The sequence below is a fragment of the Melanerpes formicivorus genome, unplaced genomic scaffold (assembly GCF_026170545.1).
Source record: "Melanerpes formicivorus ecotype bairdi unplaced genomic scaffold, bMelFor1.0.p_v2 SCAF_1, whole genome shotgun sequence".
Taxonomy (NCBI): Eukaryota; Metazoa; Chordata; class Aves; order Piciformes; family Picidae; genus Melanerpes; species Melanerpes formicivorus.
The window spans coordinates 47,614,525-47,640,888 of record NW_027142353.1 but is presented as its reverse complement, the minus strand read 5'-3'; the positions used below and the strand labels follow the sequence as shown (position 1 = coordinate 47,640,888).

At 56.1% G+C, this 26,364-nt stretch overlaps 2 protein-coding genes and 2 long non-coding RNA genes across 4 annotated transcripts; all 4 read left to right on the top strand.

Annotated features, from left to right (window-relative positions):
• The first annotated feature begins 154 nt into the window (after positions 1-154).
• Positions 155-9,532, top strand: LOC137445079 (golgin subfamily A member 6-like protein 7). Its single transcript, XM_068146539.1, has 4 exons — positions 155-286; positions 8,321-8,453; positions 8,613-8,670; positions 8,818-9,532. Exons 1-4 carry the CDS (start codon positions 170-172, stop codon positions 9,530-9,532), a joined length of 1,023 nt encoding a protein of 340 aa, XP_068002640.1. The 5' UTR covers positions 155-169.
• A 92-nt stretch (positions 9,533-9,624) lies between these two features.
• LOC137442821 (uncharacterized) lies at positions 9,625-10,483 on the top strand. Its single transcript, XR_010987775.1, has 4 exons — positions 9,625-9,873; positions 9,965-10,091; positions 10,207-10,264; positions 10,412-10,483. It is a non-coding gene; the product is annotated as an uncharacterized lncRNA (long non-coding RNA).
• Positions 10,484-10,583: 100 nt separating this feature from the next.
• Positions 10,584-17,147, top strand: LOC137444998 (golgin subfamily A member 6-like protein 7). The gene is made up of 4 exons (XM_068146429.1): positions 10,584-10,715; positions 15,936-16,068; positions 16,228-16,285; positions 16,433-17,147. Exons 1-4 carry the CDS (start codon positions 10,599-10,601, stop codon positions 17,145-17,147), a joined length of 1,023 nt encoding a protein of 340 aa, XP_068002530.1. The 5' UTR covers positions 10,584-10,598.
• A 92-nt stretch (positions 17,148-17,239) lies between these two features.
• On the top strand, positions 17,240-18,098 carry LOC137441810 (uncharacterized). Its single transcript, XR_010987498.1, has 4 exons — positions 17,240-17,488; positions 17,580-17,706; positions 17,822-17,879; positions 18,027-18,098. It is a non-coding gene; the product is annotated as an uncharacterized lncRNA (long non-coding RNA).
• Positions 18,099-26,364: the final 8,266 nt, after the last annotated feature.

The window sequence follows — 26,364 nt, the reverse complement described above, 5'->3', positions numbered from 1 at the left end:
ACGCAGGGACCAGCAGCTCCTACAGGAGATGCTTGGACGACTTGGAGAAGTCAATGGAAAAGAGTCGCCAGAGCTCCTGTCCCCGCTCTGGGGGGGCAGCTCTTCCTTGCAGGAGCTGGGGGAGCAGCAGCAGCAGCAGCAGGAGTGGTGGGCCCCTGGGAACGAGGCCATGAGGCAGCAGGTGACAGCCCAGGAGATGCTGCAGAAGATGCCCTGCCTGCAGCCCCTGAGCTCCTGCCGTTCACCCTGGGGCAGCAGCTGTTCTTCCTTGGAGGAGGCAGCCAAGGTGAGGAGCCAGGAGGCCACAAGCCTGCAGGAAATGCTGGCTGCCATGCCCCCTGCGCAGCACGTGGACTCCTTGCCAGCCCTGAGCTCCCTCACTGAAATGCTCCTCCAAGCCTGGCAATGCTAGAATGGTTATGAAGAATAGGAATAGACCATAGTGACAGGGCTTGAAGGGAGATGAACACAAGTAAGGATTAGAGCCATTGATAATAGGAAACTAGTAGTGAGGACAGTTGCTAATAACAAGTTAAGTTAGGAATGAGTTAAGTTAGGAGTGAGGAATAGGTAGAATTAGAGTAAGTTTGGAGTACTTTTAAATAGAGGAAGCTGTTTGTAAGTTGATAGGTTAATAAGGTCTCTCTTCTGGTTTGGATGATTTAGGACTACTTCTATGTGCTGGCATTTCAAAAGAGCTCTCTCTGCAATGTAACATCTTTCTTTTTGCCTCTCTTCCAGACATGCATGTGATGGTTTAACAGAGCCTTGTAGTTTCTCATAGATTTCTAGTGTTAGCACAGGTAGGCTCAAGAGGTTAGCATAGGGATATTATGGGATGTTTTGGTCTTTTCTTTATACTAGGAATAGTGCTTTAAGATAAGGATGCTGCCAAGATTTAGAAGCCTAGAAAAGTTGTTCTTAGAATACATTACAGGCAAAAGTGACAGGATTGGGTTTGGCCCCAGGCACTGAGATTTCACCAGAAGCATTTGAGATCAGGTACTAACTCTCTAGAGCAGATCCATCAAAAGTTTCTCCTGGATTTCTAGTGTCAGCATAGGTAAGATCCAAGAGTTTAGAATCAGGGATATTCGAGGATGTTTGGGTCTTTTCTTGATGTTAATAAGAGCGTCCCCTGAAGGGTCAAACCACCCAACATGCCCTAGCCTAGGCAATGGCCTCAGCACCTGCAAATGTGCTAAGCTGGACACTTCCTGGGGTCCAGCGGGTCAAGGCCAATGCAGAGCACGTGTGAGTAACCTTGTCAGAACCACCTGTGCATGTTGAAGCCTGGACGCTGCCTGGGGTCCAGAGAAACGTGTACCACGTGTGATGAACGCTGCGACCCAGCTGTGAACTCTGTGCACCCCTGGCCATGTCTGGAAGATGTGAGGGCCTCAGGAGGAGTTGAAATGTCCCCCTGGAACTTAGGGGTGGAAGCTGATGCCATCCCATGGAGTGTAGGATGGGAGGCTGGATTTGGAGGTGCCTTCTGGCCTGGGCCTGTCTAAGATTCTATGACCTCAAGCATCAAAGCATCTGCTGGAACATTATTGTGGTGATTTGTAGGCCAGCTAGGAGGCTCCTAGAGATGGGGTGGGTAATCCCCATCCATTGAAGATCTTTTCTAATCCAAAAAAGGTCTGGTTCTGTTGCATCTTTGCTGTCTGATCCCATGTGATTTTCATTGGCCTGTGAATGGAGCTAGATGTGTCAGTGAGATTCACGCAGCACATTCCATCCAAATCTTCACACCCACATGCATGGACAAGTAACAAGAAATCTTTGGTGGCCCTATTCTGTAATGTAGCATGTCTAATCGATAGATGTTCAGTAGCTGAATCACTTCATACCTCTGATGTGAGACTGCTTTATTTTGCCAACCAGCAATTCATTTTATTTAACTGCACAAGCACTTCCTGCAGCAGGTGCTCTGGGAATAAAGATGCCAGCTTCTATTATTTCTCCTTTATTCCACAAATCCTCATCATCCTTACATTTACTGTTCATGGCAAGGCTTCTCCTGTGTCTGAGAGAGGCCATTTGGGTATTGTTCAATATCATGCTAATAGTAGGCATTAACAGAGTAAGATGACCTACACCGCAAGGTCCTCCTACCATCCTAGAGGGCAAGCCAGGCCAAGCTTGAGCCCCACAGATAAGAAAAATTCCTGGGGTGGAATCTTCTAGGCCAATCAACACCTGGCAGTCCTTTGCCTTTTTCTTTCCTAAAAGTAACCTTACACCACATGGAGTTACTTCTGAAAACAGGATTTGCTGGAGTATCATCTTGTGTCCAGGTAGTTTTTCTAGGGTTCTTTGGATCCATTGTTTCTGTACAACTAAAGCAGGTGCGTGGTGGCATTTTCACACTGCCCAAGATTTCGGTTTCTTGCGGTTCTACATTGACCTTATCCAGATGATTCATCCCACATCTGCATTTCTTCAATGTGCCCTGTCATATGGTCTTCACACTTTATTTTGGGCAGCTGTGAATTTACTCCCTTTACTATCTCTGAGGGATTAGCTAATGGGGTTGCTACCGGACATGTATGAAATGGTTGTTTGGGCTGTGCCATGGAAGCACAAAAACTAGTTTGGTTCAAGGCCCTAACTAAGGTTACCCATATACTGTTACTGTCCCATGGTATCAATTTAGAAGAGTGGTACTCAATGAGCAGACAACTCAATGTTACGGTAATTATTACAGAAAATATTGGAAACTTCATCACTCTTTGACTTCAGGAATCTTGCGTTGCTTCCTCGGAAAGGCTGGTAAAGGCTGGTCAAACACTTCGTGCTGGCATCCACTCGGGTCCTGAGTCTGTTAAAACACAAGCATATCCCTTTCCCCACCTTAGTAAGTCATGAGGGCCTTCCCATTTACCATCATGCAGAGCCTTTATGTAGACCTTGGCTCTCTGGGGACTTGTTATAAGGTCTTTGGACTGCAGTGAAGCAAAATGAGAAAAAACTATCGGTGTTTCTGCTTCTGTCAGAGAAAGAACATTGGATACATATAATGCTTTACTGAGTCTGTTCTGAGGAGTTTCCCCAGTCATTCCCCCTCTTTGTTTTTCTAACAATTACTTTAATGTATGGTGAGTGCGTTCCACAAGGCCAATGGCATCCTGGCCTGCATTAGGAATAGCGTGGCCAGCAGGAGCAGGGAAGTCATTGTGCCCCTGTACTCTGCATTGGTTAGGCCACACCTTGAGTACTGTGTCCAGTTCTGGGCCCCTCAGTTTAGGAAGGACATTGAGACACTTGAACGTGTCCAGAGAAGGGCAACAAGGCTGGGGAGAGGCCTTGAGCACAGCTGTACGAGGAGAGGCTGAGGGAGCTGCGATTGTTTAGCCTGGAGGAGAGGAGGCTCAGGGGTGACCTCATTGACCTCTACAACTACCTGAAAAGTGGTTGTAGCCTGGAAGGGGTTGGTCTCTTCTCTCTAGCAACCAGCACCAGAACAAGAGGACACAGTCTCAAGCTGCACCAGGGGAAGTTTAGGCTCAAGGTGAGGAGAAAGTTCCTCACCGAGCAAGTCATTCGTCATTGGAATGTGCTGCCCGGGGAGGTGGTGGAGTCACCATCCCTGGAGGTGTTCAAGAGGGGATTGGACGTGGCACTTGGTGCCATGGTCTAGTCATGAGGTCTGTGGTGACAGCTTGGACTCCATGATTTTTGAGGTCTCTTCCAACCTTGGTGATACTGTGATACTGTGATACAATCGCTTGACCCGTAGGGGAATGGGGGATGCCAGTCAAATGTGTTATGCCCCATGGTGTTAAAAATTGTTGGGTTTTTGAAGAAACAAACTATCCAGGACTGTGGTGGTTTAAGCCTTAACTGGGAGCTAAGAGCTCAGATGGGGGCACAGCTGAGAATCTATCCCCCAGCTTTCATTTGCATCTGAGTTGGTCTGGCAAAGTTAATGCTGGGGGTGAAATTTCAACCCACCACTGGGTCTTTACCAGGAAACACCCTGCCCTCCCACAGCCTGCAGAGATGCTGCTCACCCATGTCATTAAACAGTGGCATAAATTTCCTTGCACCTTGTGGGACTTGCTAGGGGCTGTATTCCGCTGTGGGAAGCAGGCAGTGAGGTTCCTCAACTTAAGAAGGTGCCGACAGAAGCATAAAAGTCTGGACAAGAAATTAAAAGCACCTCTTATGAAATAAGCTATATTTACAAGCAAGATGAGGTGCAGTGAATACATACACAATATACAGTCTTTACAATATATACAGAAATATACAGCAAAGAAAGTAATACAGAACAAAACTCCCTCCTTCAGCCAGGAGAAGGGTTCCCCCCCTGTACCCCCTCTCTCACACTACGTCCCTTTTTTCCCAAAAACTGTTAGAGAAAGAGAAAATATAATTATTAAGGAGGAAAACTCTGTTAGCTCAAAGCACATGCACGAATTATTTTTTCTTATCTGCTATTCAAGATCAGCTCCGTCCCGCAGCTGCTGATCAGAAGCAGACAGAAGCAGACAGGCAGAAAAAGAGAGAAACCTGAACTGACTGAGACCCAAACAGAACTAAAACTTAAAGTTGCATTTTACCTATCTACCAATGAAATTCATATAGAATATCATGTTTTCATTTTCTTCACCAAAACATTCAGACAGAGTGTTCCAGCAACTGTCCCTTTCTTAAAGGCACAGCCTAAACCGGTCACGGGGGGAAAACCACAGAGCACAGCCCCTGCATTTCCAGGTTGAGTTGCTCTACTGGAGATGTTAGAGCTGTGCTTCAATCATTTCACTGCCTTTCTATGTGGAATGCAGTACCCACAACCGCCTAGAACCGGGACCTGTGCTTTGTGCCTGCGTCCCGGCGGTGTTTGAAGATAGCACCGCCCCAGAGATGACAGAACCCAAACAAATAGACATCTGCATCACACGAGGGGGCAGCGGGCAGGGTATTCCACGGCAGGATACCTTCACGAGACAAATTGTGCCTCGGGGCCTTGGAGTTGGAACGGGCAACGGAAAACTGCAAACATCCAAATGGCCTTCTTGAGAACCTGGCCGAAAGCTCCAGCGAGCCAGGCAGCAACCATGCTGTAACGGTGGGTGCTGGGAGAGCGTCAGCACTGCATGGATTGGGAAACAAAGGGGCAAAGATTCAGGTTGATAAGGAAAAGGCTCAGTCCTATGCTGAAAAGCTTCTTTCTTTGGAACGAGAAGGAAAAGGTGAAAGGGCACTGAGCCGGAGACTTCACCATGGAGTTGCCATGCAAAGCAAACGGGCTGAAGCTTTCAAAGCACAACGGGACGCGGCTAAGTTCTTGCCGCCGACTTCTCCCCTTGACGGGCGGCCAGAACCGCGACCGCGCAGAGCGACCTTGCAAGTCCCAAGCCTGGAAGCAACTGTTGCAGGCACCGCAGAGCGGGACAGAAACCCCAAGAGCGCTGGAGGAAAGACAGCGGCCACAGCCTGCGAGCCCGAGGAAGCTGCTCGAGGGGTTCTGTGCCGGAGCCTGAGACCTGCTTACCCCAGCGGGGAGAGAAGCCGCCAAGACGCGGCAAGGCCGGCCCGAGGAGCCGTGAGAAACTCAGCCGGCAAGCGGGACTCAGCCGAATGGCGAGAAAGCAAGTCCGCCACCGAAGCAGGCGAAAAGCCCCCGAACGGCGTCGGCACCCTGAGCCGCCAAAGGAAAAGCCTCGGAGCCGCAGCCCGATGTCACCCGCTAGGAGCTCCAGAAAGAAAGGGCAACTCTCTACAGCCGGTGGCGCGAACTGCAGCCTGGAAGAGCTTCGAAGCCCTGAGCTCCTCCCCGCCGCGCAAAACGTGTGTCAGGCAGGAAAAAGCCGCCTCGCAGAAATACTCTCCCAAGCCCGACTGCAGCTCCCAGCAAGACGCCGCGGAAGGAAAGCAGGAGCGTCCCGTTCTCAAGCAGCTGAAGAGCTCCCGAGCCCTGAGCGGAGCGCGTCGTGACGGAGGAACGCCCTTTGGGATCGACGGGGACCGCCGCAACTCCGCCTGCCAGGAAGCAGCAGGGGTGCCGAGCAAGAACGTCCCGCGCCGCCACTGCGGTGTCTCCAAAGCCACGGTCCAGCCCCGAGCGGAACGGCAGCTGCACCACAAAGACAACGGGACGCGACTCTGATCGTAGCAGCCGGCAGCCACCAAGGCGTCGCAGCCAGAGCCGCCAGTTCCACAGGGACTCCTCATCATAGCCGTGCAGAGTTCTGCCAGCAAGCAATTGCATTGGGCATGCTGCTGTTTTGTCCCCTACAGATCCTCGGTGATACCAGCAAGAAAAACCCAGCCCTGTCGTGAGCTGCAGAGCTCCACTCCTCCGCCTGGGACTGCAGCCATTGCAGCCGACGAGGCAGAAAGGGACGCCGAGGGGAAAGGCCCCTGGGAACCCCACAGCCACCTGCATCTTCACACAACGCTGCCACACCCAGATGGGATTGTTCTGCTCACAGGGATTGGCCTCTGCCTCGCCCTCATAGCCCTTTGCCACCAGATCAGGCAGAGGAGGCTCCACGTTAACAAGCAGGTGGAAGGGCTGGGACCCAACAAGCCTCTCCTACCATGGTCCAAGGGCAAGACCGCATTGGCCTCTGGGTTTGCCACCAAGAACAACCTTGAGCTCCGCTCTTGGCTGCAACCCAGCAGGCGCCGAGTGGGGGAGACACAGCCACAGCAGACCTTGCCATGAGTGAGGGATGGATGGATTTCTCAGCTGCAAAGAGAGCCATCCGGGAGAGGAGAACAGGCCAAGCAGCCTGTGGTTGGCACAAGCCCCATGCCCCTCAAGTCCCCTGCCTGGGAGGAGGATGGCCAAATGAAGGCTAACTGCAGTGAAGGCTGTGCCTGCAAAGCCCAAAGTCAACCAGCCTAAGACTCATCCTATGCTAGGGGACTGATCACGTGACAATGAAAGCAGGAGACATCTAAATTGGGACTGGAGTTGGACTCCAAGCCCTGTGTGCCAGCCTGTGGGCTCCCTGTCCTCGCCCACCTCTCTCTTTGGGAGCAGCAGCTTTGCCTTGGAGGAGCCAGGGAGATGCCCTGCGGCGTGCCCCTGGGCTCCATGTTGCCCTTCCCCAAAGGAAGAGGCAGCTTCTGTAAAGAGTTGAGCAAATAAAGCAGATCTACAGAGAATCTCTGTCCCTTGTTGCCTTCAGGGGGAGCATCGTGGGGAAGGATGAGGGAGGGAGAGGCTGAGGGACTCAGGGCCTTCTTTGCCTCAGTCTTTAGTTGCAGGAGCAGCTGCTGGCTGCATCCCCGGAGCTGGAGCTCAGATCCTGGGGTGCAGGGTTGCTCTGGGAATAGCCTTTTGTGGTTCTGCTCCCTTTTATGGCTCCAGGGATGGGGCATCTACCACCTCTCTGGGCAGCCTAGGACAGGGCCTCACCAACATCTCTTCCAGCCTGAATCTCAAAGAGGTTTGAGTTCTCAACCATCACCCCTTGTCCTGTCCCAACAGGCCCTGCTCAAGAGTCTGTCCCCACTTTTCTTCTCAGCCCCTTCAAGTCCCCTCCCTGCCCCTGCTGCCTTTACAAGGATCAGGCCGAGCCTCACATCTCCTCTGCTAGGGCTGTTTATCACTTGGCTAAAGGAATTTGCCCTCCCCCATCTCCAGGAGCCTCCTAGGTGGCCTACAAATCACCACAATAATGTTCCAGCAGATGCTTTGATGCTTGAGGTCATAGAATCTTAGACAGGCCCAGGCCAGAAGGCACCTCCAAATCCAGCCTCCCATCCTACACTCCATGGGATGGCATCAGCTTCCACCCCTAAGTTCCAGGGGGACATTTCAACTCCTCCTGAGGCCCTCAAATCTTCCTCCACCAGCCAGGAGAGGGCCAAGGGAGCTGCTGAGTGTGGCCATGGTGGGGGGTGGTATCCAAGGCATGACGTCACGATGGAGGGTGTGTCTGCCTTATGATGTCACAAAGGGTGGGGCTCTGCCTGCAGCTATAAAGGGCTGGCAAGGCCCAGGGGCAGCAGGCAGTTGGTGCCAGGGTCTGGTGTTCTCTCAGCAGACTGCAGCCTCTGCCACCCCCAGTGGTGTTGGGCGAGCCTGTGTCTGGAGAGCCAGAAGGCCACTGGGAATCTCTTCACTGAGTGCTTTTGGGGGGCACTGGGAGCGTCTCAGCCACAGCAGAGCTCTGTGCTGTGGAGCACTCTCCAACATCTCAACCATGGCCCTCATCTCACTCTTAGTGCCAATTCTCGTTCTCTCTGTCACAATGAACATCTTGGTAGGTCGCTGCTGCACGGTGGGGCATGGCGGGGAGGGGTGGTGCTGGGAGGTGCTGCAGCCTCACACAGCTTCTGGGGGTTCTTGCAGGGTTGGTGGGAGAAGAAGATCAAGAAGGAGAAGAAGCAGAAGAAAGCTGAAGCCAAAGCTAAGCTGAAGGCGGAAAAAAAATCGAAGCGTGCAAAAAAGGACTCCAAAAAAGCTGACCTGGAGGAGCAGAGAGGTGAGGAGCAGCAGGAGGGATGAGGAGCCAGAGGGGAGGGAGGAAGAGCCAGAGGGGAGGGGTGAGGAGCAGAGGGATGAGTGTCCTCAGCAGCCTGCAGCCTGACACCCCACAGCAAGCCAGAGCAGCTGCTCACTGCATCTCTTCTTCTCTCTTTAGCTTCTCGCCAGGTTCCTGGACAAGAGAAGGAGCCGAGGCTGACCTGGGGGATGCTACGGTGAGTGCCGGGGAAGTGCCCCAGATGCTAGCTCAGACCCTCCCCCCTTGCTTTGCCCCTTAGCTCCAGCTCCAGAAGCAGGTGCTGCCCGTGGCTCCTCCCAGAGGGGCCCAGGGTTCAGCGAGGTCTCCTCTGTCTCCCCTGCAGGGCACAAGAGCAGGCAGCACGCAGGGACCAGCAGCTCGTACAGGAGATGCCCGATGAGTTGGATAAGGAAATGGAAAGCAGCCGCCAGGAGGTCCGGTCCCCAGACCGGGCAGGCAGCTCTACTAGCTTGCATGAGCTGGTGGAGCAGCAAAGGAAGGAGTCATGGGGCCCTGGGAACGAGGCCATGACGGAGAAGATGACAGCCCGGGAGGTGCTGAACATGCAGAACACGCCCCGCCCGCTACAGCTGAGCTCCTCCGATTCACTCTCGGACAGCGACCAAGAAGCCTTGGAGCAGAAGCCAGCCAAGGTGGGGAGCCAGGAGCCCACAGCTGTGCAGGAGATGTCGGCTGCATCCTCCCCAAGCTCCAAAACGCCCCTCCAGTCCCCTGAGCTATGGGAAGAGCCTGGCAAAGAGGAGAGCCAGGCCAGGAGCCAATTGGGGGAGGCCGGCAGAGAGAAGAGCAGCAGCCCGGCCATGAGCCAACGGAGCAAGACTGGCAAAGAGCAGAGCCAGGCCAGCAGACAGCAGCAGCAGCCTGGGGCTGCAACCCCCCAGGCACGGAAACAAAAGGCCCAGAAGCCAAGGAGCAGCCCAGGGAAGAAGCTCCGGAAGTGCCTGGCTCAGATCTGGTTGTGCCTGAAGTGCTGCTTCTGCAGCTGCTTCTGCCCCTGTTTGCTGCACCGGGCTCAGAAGAGGAACAGACTCCCCTAGCGGCCAGCTAGGGGGGTGGGGGGGTTGGGGGGGTGCGGTGTGGGGGGTACCCGGTGGACTGGAGAAATGGCCAGCTGGGGTGCCAGGAAGTTCTTCAGCAAAGGCAAAGTGGTGTCCCTGCTGCTTCCCACTGCCTGCCTCTGCCACCCCCCAGCATCCTGTCTCTGGAGAGCCAGAAGGCCACTGGGGACCTTCACTGAGTGCTATTGGTGGGGACTGGCAGTGCCTCAACCACAGCAGAGCTGTGCTGTGCAGCACTCTGCAACGTCTCCACCACGATATTCCACGTCCCGGTGTTCTTCATGCCCTTGGGCATAGTCCCTGACGTTCTGCAGACCTGGGTAGGTAACTGCTGTGCTGTGGGGTGCTGTGGGGTGGTGCTGGGAGGGAGGTGTTCCAAACTCACCCAGCTTCTTCTGGGGGTGCTTGCAGAACTGGTGCAAAACAAAGTTCAAGTGTCAGAGGAAGCAGCAGCAAGCTGCAGCCAAGGCTCAGCTGAAGGCTGGAAAGAAATCAAAGCGTCCAAAGGATGTGGCAAGAACTCATCTGGAGGGGAGAGGTGAGGAGCAGAAGGGTGGGGAGCAGAGGGATGAGTGTCCCCAGCAGCCTGCAATAATGGCTGACGCCCCACAGCAAGCCAGAGCAGCTGCTCACTCCATCTCTTCTCCCTTTAGCTTCTCCCCAGGTTCATGGATAAGAGAATGGAGCGAGGCTGACCTGGGGGATGCTATGGTGAGTGCTGGGGAAGTCCCCCAGATGCTACCTCCGACCCTCACCCCTTTGCTCTGCCCCTTAGCTCCAGCTCAGGAAGCAGGTGCTGCCCGTGGCTCCTCCCAGAGGGGCCAGGGTTCAGCGAGGTCTCCTCTGTCTCTTCTGCAGGGCACAAGAGCAGGCAGCACGCAGGGACCAGCAGCTCCTACAGGAGATGCTTGGACGACTTGGAGAAGTCAATGGAAAAGAGTCGCCAGAGCTCCTGTCCCCGCTCTGGGGGGGCAGCTCTTCCTTGCAGGAGCTGGGGGAGCAGCAGCAGCAGCAGCAGGAGTGGTGGGCCCCTGGGAACGAGGCCATGAGGCAGCAGGTGACAGCCCAGGAGATGCTGCAGAAGATGCCCTGCCTGCAGCCCCTGAGCTCCTGCCGTTCACCCTGGGGCAGCAGCTGTTCTTCCTTGGAGGAGGCAGCCAAGGTGAGGAGCCAGGAGGCCACAAGCCTGCAGGAAATGCTGGCTGCCATGCCCCCTGCGCAGCACGTGGACTCCTTGCCAGCCCTGAGCTCCCTCACTGAAATGCTCCTCCAAGCCTGGCAATGCTAGAATGGTTATGAAGAATAGGAATAGACCATAGTGACAGGGCTTGAAGGGAGATGAACACAAGTAAGGATTAGAGCCATTGATAATAGGAAACTAGTAGTGAGGACAGTTGCTAATAACAAGTTAAGTTAGGAATGAGTTAAGTTAGGAATGAGTTAAGTTAGGAGTGAGGAATAGGTAGAATTAGAGTAAGTTTGGAGTACTTTTAAATAGAGGAAGCTGTTTGTAAGTTGATAGGTTAATAAGGTCTCTCTTCTGGTTTGGATGATTTAGGACTACTTCTATGTGCTGGCATTTCAAAAGAGCTCTCTCTGCAATGTAACATCTTTCTTTTTGCCTCTCTTCCAGACATGCATGTGATGGTTTAACAGAGCCTTGTAGTTTCTCATAGATTTCTAGTGTTAGCACAGGTAGGCTCAAGAGGTTAGCATAGGGATATTATGGGATGTTTTGGTCTTTTCTTTATACTAGGAATAGTGCTTTAAGATAAGGATGCTGCCAAGATTTAGAAGCCTAGAAAAGTTGTTCTTAGAATACATTACAGGCAAAAGTGACAGGATTGGGTTTGGCCCCAGGCACTGAGATTTCACCAGAAGCATTTGAGATCAGGTACTAACTCTCTAGAGCAGATCCATCAAAAGTTTCTCCTGGATTTCTAGTGTCAGCATAGGTAAGATCCAAGAGTTTAGAATCAGGGATATTCGAGGATGTTTGGGTCTTTTCTTGATGTTAATAAGAGCGTCCCCTGAAGGGTCAAACCACCCAACATGCCCTAGCCTAGGCAATGGGCTCAGCACCTGCAAATGTGCTAAGCTGGACACTTCCTGGGGTCCAGAGGGTCAAGGCCAATGCAGAGCACGTGTGAGTAACCTTGTCAGCACCACCTGTGCATGTTGAAGCCTGGACGCTGCCTGGGGTCCAGAGAAACGTGTACCACGTGTGATGAACGCTGCGACCCAGCTGTGAACTCTGTGCACCCCTGGCCATGTCTGGATACGCCCCATCCTAGAGGTCCAGCTATCAGGTCTCTGTGTCAGAAAAGGCCACTAACTGCCTTGGGACAGCACTTCCAGCAGCCAAGAAGGCAGGCAACTGGCCTGCTTCTCACCCAGCAAGCAACAAGGGCCAAAGGCTGCCCGAGTAGCATCTGAAGAACCTGTCCTAACAGGCAACAACTCCACCCAGGCCTTGCACCTGGACCAAGGCAGAAAGGGGAAGAGCTCCAAGAGAACTGAATGCCAGAAGGGGCTACAGCCCAGCAATGGAGCACACAAGGGGGAGGCCTCCTAGCCCTCTCCCAAGCCAAGGGCAAGCTCCAGCTTGTGAAGTGGGCACGACAAGAGAGAGGCCTGCTGGCCCTCTCTGAGCCAAGGCCTGCTCCAATTAGAGCCACAGCATCTGGGAAGATAGCAGGAAGAGGAGCGAGTTCGAGAGCCCCCGGCTCATCTGCCACGGAATCCCATTTGGGGGAAAACCACAGAGCACAGCCCCTGCATTTCCAGGTTGAGTTGCTCTACTGGAGATGTTAGAGCTGTGCTTCAATCATTTCACTGCCTTTCTATGTGGAATGCAGTACCCACAACCGCCTAGAACCGGGACCTGTGCTTTGTGCCTGCGTCCCGGCGGTGTTTGAAGATAGCACCGCCCCAGAGATGACAGAACCCAAACAAATAGACATCTGCATCACACGAGGGGGCAGCGGGCAGGGTATTCCACGGCAGGATACCTTCACGAGACAAATTGTGCCTCGGGGCCTTGGAGTTGGAACGGGCAACGGAAAACTGCAAACATCCAAATGGCCTTCTTGAGAACCTGGCCGAAAGCTCCAGCGAGCCAGGCAGCAACCATGCTGTAACGGTGGGTGCTGGGAGAGCGTCAGCACTGCATGGATTGGGAAACAAAGGGGCAAAGATTCAGGTTGATAAGGAAAAGGCTCAGTCCTATGCTGAAAAGCTTCTTTCTTTGGAACGAGAAGGAAAAGGTGAAAGGGCACTGAGCCGGAGACTTCACCATGGAGTTGCCATGCAAAGCAAACGGGCTGAAGCTTTCAAAGCACAACGGGACGCGGCTAAGTTCTTGCCGCCGACTTCTCCCCTTGACGGGCGGCCAGAACCGCGACCGCGCAGAGCGACCTTGCAAGTCCCAAGCCTGGAAGCAACTGTTGCAGGCACCGCAGAGCGGGACAGAAACCCCAAGAGCGCTGGAGGAAAGACAGCGGCCACAGCCTGCGAGCCCGAGGAAGCTGCTCGAGGGGTTCCGTGCCGGAGCCTGAGACCTGCTTACCCCAGCGGGGAGAGAAGCCGCCAAGACGCGGCAAGGCCGGCCCGAGGAGCCGTGAGAAACTCAGCCGGCAAGCGGGACTCAGCCGAATGGCGAGAAAGCAAGTCCGCCACCGAAGCAGGCGAAAAGCCCCCGAACGGCGTCGGCACCCTGAGCCGCCAAAGGAAAAGCCTCGGAGCCGCAGCCCGATGTCACCCGCTAGGAGCTCCAGAAAGAAAGGGCAACTCTCTACAGCCGGTGGCGCGAACTGCAGCCTGGAAGAGCTTCGAAGCCCTGAGCTCCTCCCCGCCGCGCAAAACGTGTGTCAGGCAGGAAAAAGCCGCCTCGCAGAAATACTCTCCCAAGCCCGACTGCAGCTCCCAGCAAGACGCCGCGGAAGGAAAGCAGGAGCGTCCCGTTCTCAAGCAGCTGAAGAGCTCCCGAGCCCTGAGCGGAGCGCGTCGTGACGGAGGAACGCCCTTTGGGATCGACGGGGACCGCCGCAACTCCGCCTGCCAGGAAGCAGCAGGGGTGCCGAGCAAGAACGTCCCGCGCCGCCACTGCGGTGTCTCCAAAGCCACGGTCCAGCCCCGAGCGGAACGGCAGCTGCACCACAAAGACAACGGGACGCGACTCTGATCGTAGCAGCCGGCAGCCACCAAGGCGTCGCAGCCAGAGCCGCCAGTTCCACAGGGACTCCTCATCATAGCCGTGCAGAGTTCTGCCAGCAAGCAATTGCATTGGGCATGCTGCTGTTTTGTCCCCTACAGATCCTCGGTGATACCAGCAAGAAAAACCCAGCCCTGTCGTGAGCTGCAGAGCTCCACTCCTCCGCCTGGGACTGCAGCCATTGCAGCCGACGAGGCAGAAAGGGACGCCGAGGGGAAAGGCCCCTGGGAACCCCACAGCCACCTGCATCTTCACACAACGCTGCCACACCCAGATGGGATTGTTCTGCTCACAGGGATTGGCCTCTGCCTCGCCCTCATAGCCCTTTGCCACCAGATCAGGCAGAGGAGGCTCCACGTTAACAAGCAGGTGGAAGGGCTGGGACCCAACAAGCCTCTCCTACCATGGTCCAAGGGCAAGACCGCATTGGCCTCTGGGTTTGCCACCAAGAACAACCTTGAGCTCCGCTCTTGGCTGCAACCCAGCAGGCGCCGAGTGGGGGAGACACAGCCACAGCAGACCTTGCCATGAGTGAGGGATGGATGGATTTCTCAGCTGCAAAGAGAGCCATCCGGGAGAGGAGAACAGGCCAAGCAGCCTGTGGTTGGCACAAGCCCCATGCCCCTCAAGTCCCCTGCCTGGGAGGAGGATGGCCAAATGAAGGCTAACTGCAGTGAAGGCTGTGCCTGCAAAGCCCAAAGTCAACCAGCCTAAGACTCATCCTATGCTAGGGGACTGATCACGTGACAATGAAAGCAGGAGACATCTAAATTGGGACTGGAGTTGGACTCCAAGCCCTGTGTGCCAGCCTGTGGGCTCCCTGTCCTCGCCCACCTCTCTCTTTGGGAGCAGCAGCTTTGCCTTGGAGGAGCCAGGGAGATGCCCTGCGGCGTGCCCCTGGGCTCCATGTTGCCCTTCCCCAAAGGAAGAGGCAGCTTCTGTAAAGAGTTGAGCAAATAAAGCAGATCTACAGAGAATCTCTGTCCCTTGTTGCCTTCAGGGGGAGCATCGTGGGGAAGGATGAGGGAGGGAGAGGCTGAGGGACTCAGGGCCTTCTTTGCCTCAGTCTTTAGTTGCAGGAGCAGCTGCTGGCTGCATCCCCGGAGCTGGAGCTCAGATCCTGGGGTGCAGGGTTGCTCTGGGAATAGCCTTTTGTGGTTCTGCTCCCTTTTATGGCTCCAGGGATGGGGCATCTACCACCTCTCTGGGCAGCCTAGGACAGGGCCTCACCAACATCTCTTCCAGCCTGAATCTCAAAGAGGTTTGAGTTCTCAACCATCACCCCTTGTCCTGTCCCAACAGGCCCTGCTCAAGAGTCTGTCCCCACTTTTCTTCTCAGCCCCTTCAAGTCCCCTCCCTGCCCCTGCTGCCTTTACAAGGATCAGGCCGAGCCTCACATCTCCTCTGCTAGGGCTGTTTATCACTTGGCTAAAGGAATTTGCCCTCCCCCATCTCCAGGAGCCTCCTAGGTGGCCTACAAATCACCACAATAATGTTCCAGCAGATGCTTTGATGCTTGAGGTCATAGAATCTTAGACAGGCCCAGGCCAGAAGGCACCTCCAAATCCAGCCTCCCATCCTACACTCCATGGGATGGCATCAGCTTCCACCCCTAAGTTCCAGGGGGACATTTCAACTCCTCCTGAGGCCCTCAAATCTTCCTCCACCAGCCAGGAGAGGGCCAAGGGAGCTGCTGAGTGTGGCCATGGTGGGGGGTGGTATCCAAGGCATGACGTCACGATGGAGGGTGTGTCTGCCTTATGATGTCACAAAGGGTGGGGCTCTGCCTGCAGCTATAAAGGGCTGGCAAGGCCCAGGGGCAGCAGGCAGTTGGTGCCAGGGTCTGGTGTTCTCTCAGCAGACTGCAGCCTCTGCCACCCCCAGTGGTGTTGGGCGAGCCTGTGTCTGGAGAGCCAGAAGGCCACTGGGAATCTCTTCACTGAGTGCTTTTGGGGGGCACTGGGAGCGTCTCAGCCACAGCAGAGCTCTGTGCTGTGGAGCACTCTCCAACATCTCAACCATGGCCCTCATCTCACTCTTAGTGCCAATTCTCGTTCTCTCTGTCACAATGAACATCTTGGTAGGTCGCTGCTGCACGGTGGGGCATGGCGGGGAGGGGTGGTGCTGGGAGGTGCTGCAGCCTCACACAGCTTCTGGGGGTTCTTGCAGGGTTGGTGGGAGAAGAAGATCAAGAAGGAGAAGAAGCAGAAGAAAGCTGAAGCCAAAGCTAAGCTGAAGGCGGAAAAAAAATCGAAGCGTGCAAAAAAGGACTCCAAAAAAGCTGACCTGGAGGAGCAGAGAGGTGAGGAGCAGCAGGAGGGATGAGGAGCCAGAGGGGAGGGAGGAAGAGCCAGAGGGGAGGGGTGAGGAGCAGAGGGATGAGTGTCCTCAGCAGCCTGCAGCCTGACACCCCACAGCAAGCCAGAGCAGCTGCTCACTGCATCTCTTCTTCTCTCTTTAGCTTCTCGCCAGGTTCCTGGACAAGAGAAGGAGCCGAGGCTGACCTGGGGGATGCTACGGTGAGTGCCGGGGAAGTGCCCCAGATGCTAGCTCAGACCCTCCCCCCTTGCTTTGCCCCTTAGCTCCAGCTCCAGAAGCAGGTGCTGCCCGTGGCTCCTCCCAGAGGGGCCCAGGGTTCAGCGAGGTCTCCTCTGTCTCCCCTGCAGGGCACAAGAGCAGGCAGCACGCAGGGACCAGCAGCTCGTACAGGAGATGCCCGATGAGTTGGATAAGGAAATGGAAAGCAGCCGCCAGGAGGTCCGGTCCCCAGACCGGGCAGGCAGCTCTACTAGCTTGCATGAGCTGGTGGAGCAGCAAAGGAAGGAGTCATGGGGCCCTGGGAACGAGGCCATGACGGAGAAGATGACAGCCCGGGAGGTGCTGAACATGCAGAACACGCCCCGCCCGCTACAGCTGAGCTCCTCCGATTCACTCTCGGACAGCGACCAAGAAGCCTTGGAGCAGAAGCCAGCCAAGGTGGGGAGCCAGGAGCCCACAGCTGTGCAGGAGATGTCGGCTGCATCCTCCCCAAGCTCCAAAACGCCCCTCCAGTCCCCTGAGCTATGGGAAGAGCCTGGCAAAGAGGAGAGCCAGGCCAGGAGCCAATTGGGGGAGGCCGGCAGAGAGAAGAGCAGCAGCCCGGCCATGAGCCAACGGAGCAAGACTGGCAAAGAGCAGAGCCAGGCCAGCAGACAGCAGCAGCAGCCTGGGGCTGCAACCCCCCAGGCACGGAAACAAAAGGCCCAGAAGCCAAGGAGCAGCCCAGGGAAGAAGCTCCGGAAGTGCCTGGCTCAGATCTGGTTGTGCCTGAAGTGCTGCTTCTGCAGCTGCTTCTGCCCCTGTTTGCTGCACCGGGCTCAGAAGAGGAACAGACTCCCCTAGCGGCCAGCTAGGGGGGTGGGGGGGTTGGGGGGGTGCGGTGTGGGGGGTACCCGGTGGACTGGAGAAATGGCCAGCTGGGGTGCCAGGAAGTTCTTCAGCAAAGGCAAAGTGGTGTCCCTGCTGCTTCCCACTGCCTGCCTCTGCCACCCCCCAGCATCCTGTCTCTGGAGAGCCAGAAGGCCACTGGGGACCTTCACTGAGTGCTATTGGTGGGGACTGGCAGTGCCTCAACCACAGCAGAGCTGTGCTGTGCAGCACTCTGCAACGTCTCCACCACGATATTCCACGTCCCGGTGTTCTTCATGCCCTTGGGCATAGTCCCTGACGTTCTGCAGACCTGGGTAGGTAACTGCTGTGCTGTGGGGTGCTGTGGGGTGGTGCTGGGAGGGAGGTGTTCCAAACTCACCCAGCTTCTTCTGGGGGTGCTTGCAGAACTGGTGCAAAACAAAGTTCAAGTGTCAGAGGAAGCAGCAGCAAGCTGCAGCCAAGGCTCAGCTGAAGGCTGGAAAGAAATCAAAGCGTCCAAAGGATGTGGCAAGAACTCATCTGGAGGGGAGAGGTGAGGAGCAGAAGGGTGGGGAGCAGAGGGATGAGTGTCCCCAGCAGCCTGCAATAATGGCTGACGCCCCACAGCAAGCCAGAGCAGCTGCTCACTCCATCTCTTCTCCCTTTAGCTTCTCCCCAGGTTCATGGATAAGAGAATGGAGCGAGGCTGACCTGGGGGATGCTATGGTGAGTGCTGGGGAAGTCCCCCAGATGCTACCTCCGACCCTCACCCCTTTGCTCTGCCCCTTAGCTCCAGCTCAGGAAGCAGGTGCTGCCCGTGGCTCCTCCCAGAGGGGCCAGGGTTCAGCGAGGTCTCCTCTGTCTCTTCTGCAGGGCACAAGAGCAGGCAGCACGCAGGGACCAGCAGCTCCTACAGGAGATGCTTGGACGACTTGGAGAAGTCAATGGAAAAGAGTCGCCAGAGCTCCTGTCCCCGCTCTGGGGGGGCAGCTCTTCCTTGCAGGAGCTGGGGGAGCAGCAGCAGCAGCAGCAGGAGTGGTGGGCCCCTGGGAACGAGGCCATGAGGCAGCAGGTGACAGCCCAGGAGATGCTGCAGAAGATGCCCTGCCTGCAGCCCCTGAGCTCCTGCCGTTCACCCTGGGGCAGCAGCTGTTCTTCCTTGGAGGAGGCAGCCAAGGTGAGGAGCCAGGAGGCCACAAGCCTGCAGGAAATGCTGGCTGCCATGCCCCCTGCGCAGCACGTGGACTCCTTGCCAGCCCTGAGCTCCCTCACTGAAATGCTCCTCCAAGCCTGGCAATGCTAGAATGGTTATGAAGAATAGGAATAGACCATAGTGACAGGGCTTGAAGGGAGATGAACACAAGTAAGGATTAGAGCCATTGATAATAGGAAACTAGTAGTGAGGACAGTTGCTAATAACAAGTTAAGTTAGGAATGAGTTAAGTTAGGAATGAGTTAAGTTAGGAGTGAGGAATAGGTAGAATTAGAGTAAGTTTGGAGTACTTTTAAATAGAGGAAGCTGTTTGTAAGTTGATAGGTTAATAAGGTCTCTCTTCTGGTTTGGATGATTTAGGACTACTTCTATGTGCTGGCATTTCAAAAGAGCTCTCTCTGCAATGTAACATCTTTCTTTTTGCCTCTCTTCCAGACATGCATGTGATGGTTTAACAGAGCCTTGTAGTTTCTCATAGATTTCTAGTGTTAGCACAGGTAGGCTCAAGAGGTTAGCATAGGGATATTATGGGATGTTTTGGTCTTTTCTTTATACTAGGAATAGTGCTTTAAGATAAGGATGCTGCCAAGATTTAGAAGCCTAGAAAAGTTGTTCTTAGAATACATTACAGGCAAAAGTGACAGGATTGGGTTTGGCCCCAGGCACTGAGATTTCACCAGAAGCATTTGAGATCAGGTACTAACTCTCTAGAGCAGATCCATCAAAAGTTTCTCCTGGATTTCTAGTGTCAGCATAGGTAAGATCCAAGAGTTTAGAATCAGGGATATTCGAGGATGTTTGGGTCTTTTCTTGATGTTAATAAGAGCGTCCCCTGAAGGGTCAAACCACCCAACATGCCCTAGCCTAGGCAATGGGCTCAGCACCTGCAAATGTGCTAAGCTGGACACTTCCTGGGGTCCAGAGGGTCAAGGCCAATGCAGAGCACGTGTGAGTAACCTTGTCAGCACCACCTGTGCATGTTGAAGCCTGGACGCTGCCTGGGGTCCAGAGAAACGTGTACCACGTGTGATGAACGCTGCGACCCAGCTGTGAACTCTGTGCACCCCTGGCCATGTCTGGATACGCCCCATCCTAGAGGTCCAGCTATCAGGTCTCTGTGTCAGAAAAGGCCACTAACTGCCTTGGGACAGCACTTCCAGCAGCCAAGAAGGCAGGCAACTGGCCTGCTTCTCACCCAGCAAGCAACAAGGGCCAAAGGCTGCCCGAGTAGCATCTGAAGAACCTGTCCTAACAGGCAACAACTCCACCCAGGCCTTGCACCTGGACCAAGGCAGAAAGGGGAAGAGCTCCAAGAGAACTGAATGCCAGAAGGGGCTACAGCCCAGCAATGGAGCACACAAGGGGGAGGCCTCCTAGCCCTCTCCCAAGCCAAGGGCAAGCTCCAGCTTGTGAAGTGGGCACGACAAGAGAGAGGCCTGCTGGCCCTCTCTGAGCCAAGGCCTGCTCCAATTAGAGCCACAGCATCTGGGAAGATAGCAGGAAGAGGAGCGAGTTCGAGAGCCCCCGGCTCATCTGCCACGGAATCCCATTTGGGGGAAAACCACAGAGCACAGCCCCTGCATTTCCAGGTTGAGTTGCTCTACTGGAGATGTTAGAGCTGTGCTTCAATCATTTCACTGCCTTTCTATGTGGAATGCAGTACCCACAACCGCCTAGAACCGGGACCTGTGCTTTGTGCCTGCGTCCCGGCGGTGTTTGAAGATAGCACCGCCCCAGAGATGACAGAACCCAAACAAATAGACATCTGCATCACACGAGGGGGCAGCGGGCAGGGTATTCCACGGCAGGATACCTTCACGAGACAAATTGTGCCTCGGGGCCTTGGAGTTGGAACGGGCAACGGAAAACTGCAAACATCCAAATGGCCTTCTTGAGAACCTGGCCGAAAGCTCCAGCGAGCCAGGCAGCAACCATGCTGTAACGGTGGGTGCTGGGAGAGCGTCAGCACTGCATGGATTGGGAAACAAAGGGGCAAAGATTCAGGTTGATAAGGAAAAGGCTCAGTCCTATGCTGAAAAGCTTCTTTCTTTGGAACGAGAAGGAAAAGGTGAAAGGGCACTGAGCCGGAGACTTCACCATGGAGTTGCCATGCAAAGCAAACGGGCTGAAGCTTTCAAAGCACAACGGGACGCGGCTAAGTTCTTGCCGCCGACTTCTCCCCTTGACGGGCGGCCAGAACCGCGACCGCGCAGAGCGACCTTGCAAGTCCCAAGCCTGGAAGCAACTGTTGCAGGCACCGCAGAGCGGGACAGAAACCCCAAGAGCGCTGGAGGAAAGACAGCGGCCACAGCCTGCGAGCCCGAGGAAGCTGCTCGAGGGGTTCCGTGCCGGAGCCTGAGACCTGCTTACCCCAGCGGGGAGAGAAGCCGCCAAGACGCGGCAAGGCCGGCCCGAGGAGCCGTGAGAAACTCAGCCGGCAAGCGGGACTCAGCCGAATGGCGAGAAAGCAAGTCCGCCACCGAAGCAGGCGAAAAGCCCCCGAACGGCGTCGGCACCCTGAGCCGCCAAAGGAAAAGCCTCGGAGCCGCAGCCCGATGTCACCCGCTAGGAGCTCCAGAAAGAAAGGGCAACTCTCTACAGCCGGTGGCGCGAACTGCAGCCTGGAAGAGCTTCGAAGCCCTGAGCTCCTCCCCGCCGCGCAAAACGTGTGTCAGGCAGGAAAAAGCCGCCTCGCAGAAATACTCTCCCAAGCCCGACTGCAGCTCCCAGCAAGACGCCGCGGAAGGAAAGCAGGAGCGTCCCGTTCTCAAGCAGCTGAAGAGCTCCCGAGCCCTGAGCGGAGCGCGTCGTGACGGAGGAACGCCCTTTGGGATCGACGGGGACCGCCGCAACTCCGCCTGCCAGGAAGCAGCAGGGGTGCCGAGCAAGAACGTCCCGCGCCGCCACTGCGGTGTCTCCAAAGCCACGGTCCAGCCCCGAGCGGAACGGCAGCTGCACCACAAAGACAACGGGACGCGACTCTGATCGTAGCAGCCGGCAGCCACCAAGGCGTCGCAGCCAGAGCCGCCAGTTCCACAGGGACTCCTCATCATAGCCGTGCAGAGTTCTGCCAGCAAGCAATTGCATTGGGCATGCTGCTGTTTTGTCCCCTACAGATCCTCGGTGATACCAGCAAGAAAAACCCAGCCCTGTCGTGAGCTGCAGAGCTCCACTCCTCCGCCTGGGACTGCAGCCATTGCAGCCGACGAGGCAGAAAGGGACGCCGAGGGGAAAGGCCCCTGGGAACCCCACAGCCACCTGCATCTTCACACAACGCTGCCACACCCAGATGGGATTGTTCTGCTCACAGGGATTGGCCTCTGCCTCGCCCTCATAGCCCTTTGCCACCAGATCAGGCAGAGGAGGCTCCACGTTAACAAGCAGGTGGAAGGGCTGGGACCCAACAAGCCTCTCCTACCATGGTCCAAGGGCAAGACCGCATTGGCCTCTGGGTTTGCCACCAAGAACAACCTTGAGCTCCGCTCTTGGCTGCAACCCAGCAGGCGCCGAGTGGGGGAGACACAGCCACAGCAGACCTTGCCATGAGTGAGGGATGGATGGATTTCTCAGCTGCAAAGAGAGCCATCCGGGAGAGGAGAACAGGCCAAGCAGCCTGTGGTTGGCACAAGCCCCATGCCCCTCAAGTCCCCTGCCTGGGAGGAGGATGGCCAAATGAAGGCTAACTGCAGTGAAGGCTGTGCCTGCAAAGCCCAAAGTCAACCAGCCTAAGACTCATCCTATGCTAGGGGACTGATCACGTGACAATGAAAGCAGGAGACATCTAAATTGGGACTGGAGTTGGACTCCAAGCCCTGTGTGCCAGCCTGTGGGCTCCCTGTCCTCGCCCACCTCTCTCTTTGGGAGCAGCAGCTTTGCCTTGGAGGAGCCAGGGAGATGCCCTGCGGCGTGCCCCTGGGCTCCATGTTGCCCTTCCCCAAAGGAAGAGGCAGCTTCTGTAAAGAGTTGAGCAAATAAAGCAGATCTACAGAGAATCTCTGTCCCTTGTTGCCTTCAGGGGGAGCATCGTGGGGAAGGATGAGGGAGGGAGAGGCTGAGGGACTCAGGGCCTTCTTTGCCTCAGTCTTTAGTTGCAGGAGCAGCTGCTGGCTGCATCCCCGGAGCTGGAGCTCAGATCCTGGGGTGCAGGGTTGCTCTGGGAATAGCCTTTTGTGGTTCTGCTCCCTTTTATGGCTCCAGGGATGGGGCATCTACCACCTCTCTGGGCAGCCTAGGACAGGGCCTCACCAACATCTCTTCCAGCCTGAATCTCAAAGAGGTTTGAGTTCTCAACCATCACCCCTTGTCCTGTCCCAACAGGCCCTGCTCAAGAGTCTGTCCCCACTTTTCTTCTCAGCCCCTTCAAGTCCCCTCCCTGCCCCTGCTGCCTTTACAAGGATCAGGCCGAGCCTCACATCTCCTCTGCTAGGGCTGTTTATCACTTGGCTAAAGGAATTTGCCCTCCCCCATCTCCAGGAGCCTCCTAGGTGGCCTACAAATCACCGAACTGGACACAGCACTGGAGGTGTGGCCTGACCAGAGCTGCGTCCCAGGGGACAATCCCCTCCCTGCTCCCGCTGGACACAGCATTGCTGATCCCAGCCAGGAGGCCTTTGGCTTTCTTGGCCACCTGGGCACACTGCTGGCTTCTCTGCCTTCGCCTGTCCATGAGAACCTGCAAGGTGCGTTTCTGTCATACAGGAGGTGCCGGGCAGACACCAGGCGCCGCGGCTGCAGAGGGCAGCAGAGCCCTGCCCGGGGGCTGCCCAGCGCCTGCCGCTCCCCCGAGATGGCGCCGGCCCCGCGGGCACCAGAGCTCAGCCCCGCGCGCGGCGCCCCAGGGCGGGCTCCGGCAGCGGCGCGCGGGACCCCGGCCCCCCGGCCCCGGCCGCGGCTTCTCCTGACCCGGCCCCGGCCCCGGCCCCGGCTTCTACTGACCCGGCTCCGGCCCCGGCTTCTCCTGACCCGGCCCCGGCCCCGGCCCCGGCTTCTACTGACCCGGCCCCGGCTTCTCCTGACCCGGCTCCGGCCCCGGCTTCTCCTGACCCGGCTCCGGCCCCGGCTTCTCCTGACCCGGCCCCGGCCCCGGCTTCTCCTGACCCGGCTCCGGCCCCGGCTTCTCCTGACCCGGCCCCGGCTTCTACTGACCCGGCTCCGGCCCCGGCTTCTACTGACCCGGCCCCGGCTTCTACTGACCCGGCCCCGGCTTCTACTGACCCGGCTCCGGCCCCGGCTTCTCCTGACCCGGCCCCGGCCCCGGCCCCGGCTTCTCCTGACCCGGCTCCGGCTTCTCCTGACCCGGCCCCGGCTTCTACTGACCCGGCTCCGGCCCCGGCTTCTCCTGACCCGGCCCCGGCCCCGGCCCCGGCTTCTCCTGACCCGGCCCCGGCTTCTCCTGACCCGGCCCCGGCTTCTACTGACCCGGCCCCGGCTTCTACTGACCCGGCCCGCAGCGAGCGGCGTAGCTCTGCTGGAAGAAGAGTCCAGAGAGCTTCTCCTGCCCCTCTGCTCTGCCCCAGCCAGGCCACAGCTGCAGGGCTGGGTCCAGGGCTGGGCTCCCCAGCTGCAGAGAGACTGAGAAGTGCTGGAGAGAGCCCAGGGGAGGCTGGGGAGAGGCTGAGGGGCCTGGAGCAGCTCTGGGAGCAGCAAAGGCTGAGAGCCCTGGGGCTGAGAGCCTGCAGAAGAGCAGCCCCAGAGGGGAGCTGAGCAATGCTGAGCAAGAGCTGAAGGGGCTGTGGGGGGCAAGAGGCTGGGGCTGGCATCTGCTGAGTGCTGCCCAGGGCCAGGCCAAGGGGCACAAAGTGGCAGGCAGGAGGTGGCAGCAGGAGAGGAGAAAGTTGTTTGGTGTGAGGGTGCTGGAGGCCTGGAGCAGGCTGCCCAGAGAGGTTGTGGAGTCTCCTTGTGTGGAGAGCTTCCAACCCCCCCGGCCATGGTGCTGCTGGGCAAGCTGCTGGGGGTGCCCTGATGGAGCAGGGGTAGGTTTGGCCTGGCTGAGCTCCAGCTGTCCCTTCCCACCATGCTGGGATACAGTAGTTCTGTGTGGATCCTATGTTCATTTTGGGCCTCACTCGCAGAAGGACAGTGAAGTACTGGAGCTCCAGAGGTCCTTTCCAACCCCTTCTTCTGGGTCATTGGCAACTTTTACTGCACCTGACCTGCTGGGTCCTGATGGGGTGCAATTATCTAGAAAGGGTAAGAGAGTCCTAGCACTGGAGTTGGCAGGGCTCATTAGGAGGGCTTTAAACTAAATCAGAAGAGGGTGGGTGAGGAAATCAGTCCCTCCGCAGAGGAAGGAGTAGGGCACAAATTAAGGGCAATTGAGAAGTCGGGAGCCCAGCTGAAGTGCATGTACACCGATGCATGCAGCATGGGCAATAAGCAAGAGGAGCTGGAAGTCCTGGTCCACCAGGGTGACTATGATGTAGTTGCCATCTCAGAAACACGGTGGGATAACATGCACGATTGGAGTGCTGCACTGGGGGGTTACAGGCTCTTTAGGAGAGGCAGGTGAGGGAGAAGAGGAGGAGGGGTGGCTCTGTATATTTGGGAGATACTCTCTGCCACAGAACTTGAGGTGGAGAAAGAAGGGATTAAGAGCCTGTGGGTTAAAATTGAAGGGCAGCCTAACAAATCTGACATCCTGGTTGGAGTCTGTTATAGACCACCCAACCAGGATGAGGAGGCTGATGAATTATTCTACAAGCAATTGGAGGCTGTCTCAAGATCATCAGATCTTGTCCTTGTGGACGACTTCAACCTGCCAGATACCTGCTAGAAACTTAATTCAGCAGAGAGGAAGCAGTCCAGAAGATTCCTGGAGCGCATGGAGGACTGCTTCCTGATGCAGCTGTTAAGTGAGCCTACCAGCGGTCAGGCTCTGCTTGACCTGCTGTTCTCCAATAGAAAAGGGCTGGTGGGAGATGTGATCATGGGAGGCTGCCTAGGGTGCAGTGACCACAAGATAGTGAAGTTTTCAATATGCAGGGAGATAGGGAGGAGCACCAACAGAACCTTCGCCTTGGACTTCCAGAGGGCAAACTTCAGCCTGTTTAAGAAACTTATTTGTAAAATTCCCTGGGTACCAGCCCTCAAGAACCGAGGGGTCCAGGCTGGTTGGGCCTACTTCAAATAGGAGCTCTTGAAGGCACAGGAACTGGCAGTTCCCATGTGCCGAAAGATGAGCTGGCGGGGAAGGCGACCGGCCTGGATGAGCAAGCAGCTCCTGGAGGATTTAAGGGGAAAAAAGAGGCTGTATCACCTTTGGAAGGAGGGGAAGGCTTCTCGAGGTATGTTCAAGGAAGTTGTTAGATTATGTAGAAAAAAAATTAGAGAGGCAAAGGCCCAGTTGGAACTTAAACTGGCCACCTCTGTGAAAGATAATAAAAAGCATTTTTATAAATATATTAACACTAAAAATAAGGGCAAGAAGAGCCTGCACTCCTTATTGGACCTGGAGGGGAACACTGTGACTGAAGACGAGGAAAAGGCTGAGGTCCTGAATACCTTCTTTGCCTCAATTTCTAACAGGAAGGCAGGAGTTCAGGACGAGTGGCCTCCTGAGCTGGGTGATGAGGTCAGGGAGCAGTGTAGTGCTCCGGTAATCCATGAGGAATTAGTTCGGGACCTGCTGAGCTACTTGGACACTCACAAGTCCATGGGACCAGATGGGATCCATCCTAGGGTGCTGAGAGAGCTGGCAGATGAGCTGGCCAAGCCGCTCTCCATCATTTTCCTGCAGTCCTGGCTCACTGGTGAGGTCCCAGATGACTGGAAACTAGTCATTGTGGTCCCCATCCACAAGAAGGGTCGGATGGAGGAACCTGGAAACTACAGGCCAGTCAGCCTGACCTCAGTGCCAGGGAAAATTATGGAGCAGATTACCTTGGCGGCAATAACTGCGCACCTGAAGGATGGCCAAGGAATGGGCTGCCCGGGGAGGTGATGGAGTCACCATCCCTCGAGGTGTTCAAGAGGAGATTGGAAGTGACACTTGGTGCCATG

Excerpts from the sequence above, each read along its gene's own strand:
- LOC137445079 (XM_068146539.1), top strand. The coding sequence starts at position 170 with ATGAGGCAGCAGGTGACAGCCCAGGAGATGCTGCAGAAGATGCCCTGC. Across the intron at positions 8,454-8,612 it reads TGACCTGGAGGAGCAGAGAG|CTTCTCGCCAGGTTCCTGGA; the intron begins GTGAGGAGCAGC and ends TTCTCTCTTTAG. Across the intron at positions 8,671-8,817 it reads CTGACCTGGGGGATGCTACG|GGCACAAGAGCAGGCAGCAC; the intron begins GTGAGTGCCGGG and ends TCTCCCCTGCAG.
- LOC137444998 (XM_068146429.1), top strand. The coding sequence starts at position 10,599 with ATGAGGCAGCAGGTGACAGCCCAGGAGATGCTGCAGAAGATGCCCTGC. Across the intron at positions 10,716-15,935 it reads CCTTGGAGGAGGCAGCCAAG|GGTTGGTGGGAGAAGAAGAT; the intron begins GTGAGGAGCCAG and ends GGGTTCTTGCAG. Across the intron at positions 16,286-16,432 it reads CTGACCTGGGGGATGCTACG|GGCACAAGAGCAGGCAGCAC; the intron begins GTGAGTGCCGGG and ends TCTCCCCTGCAG.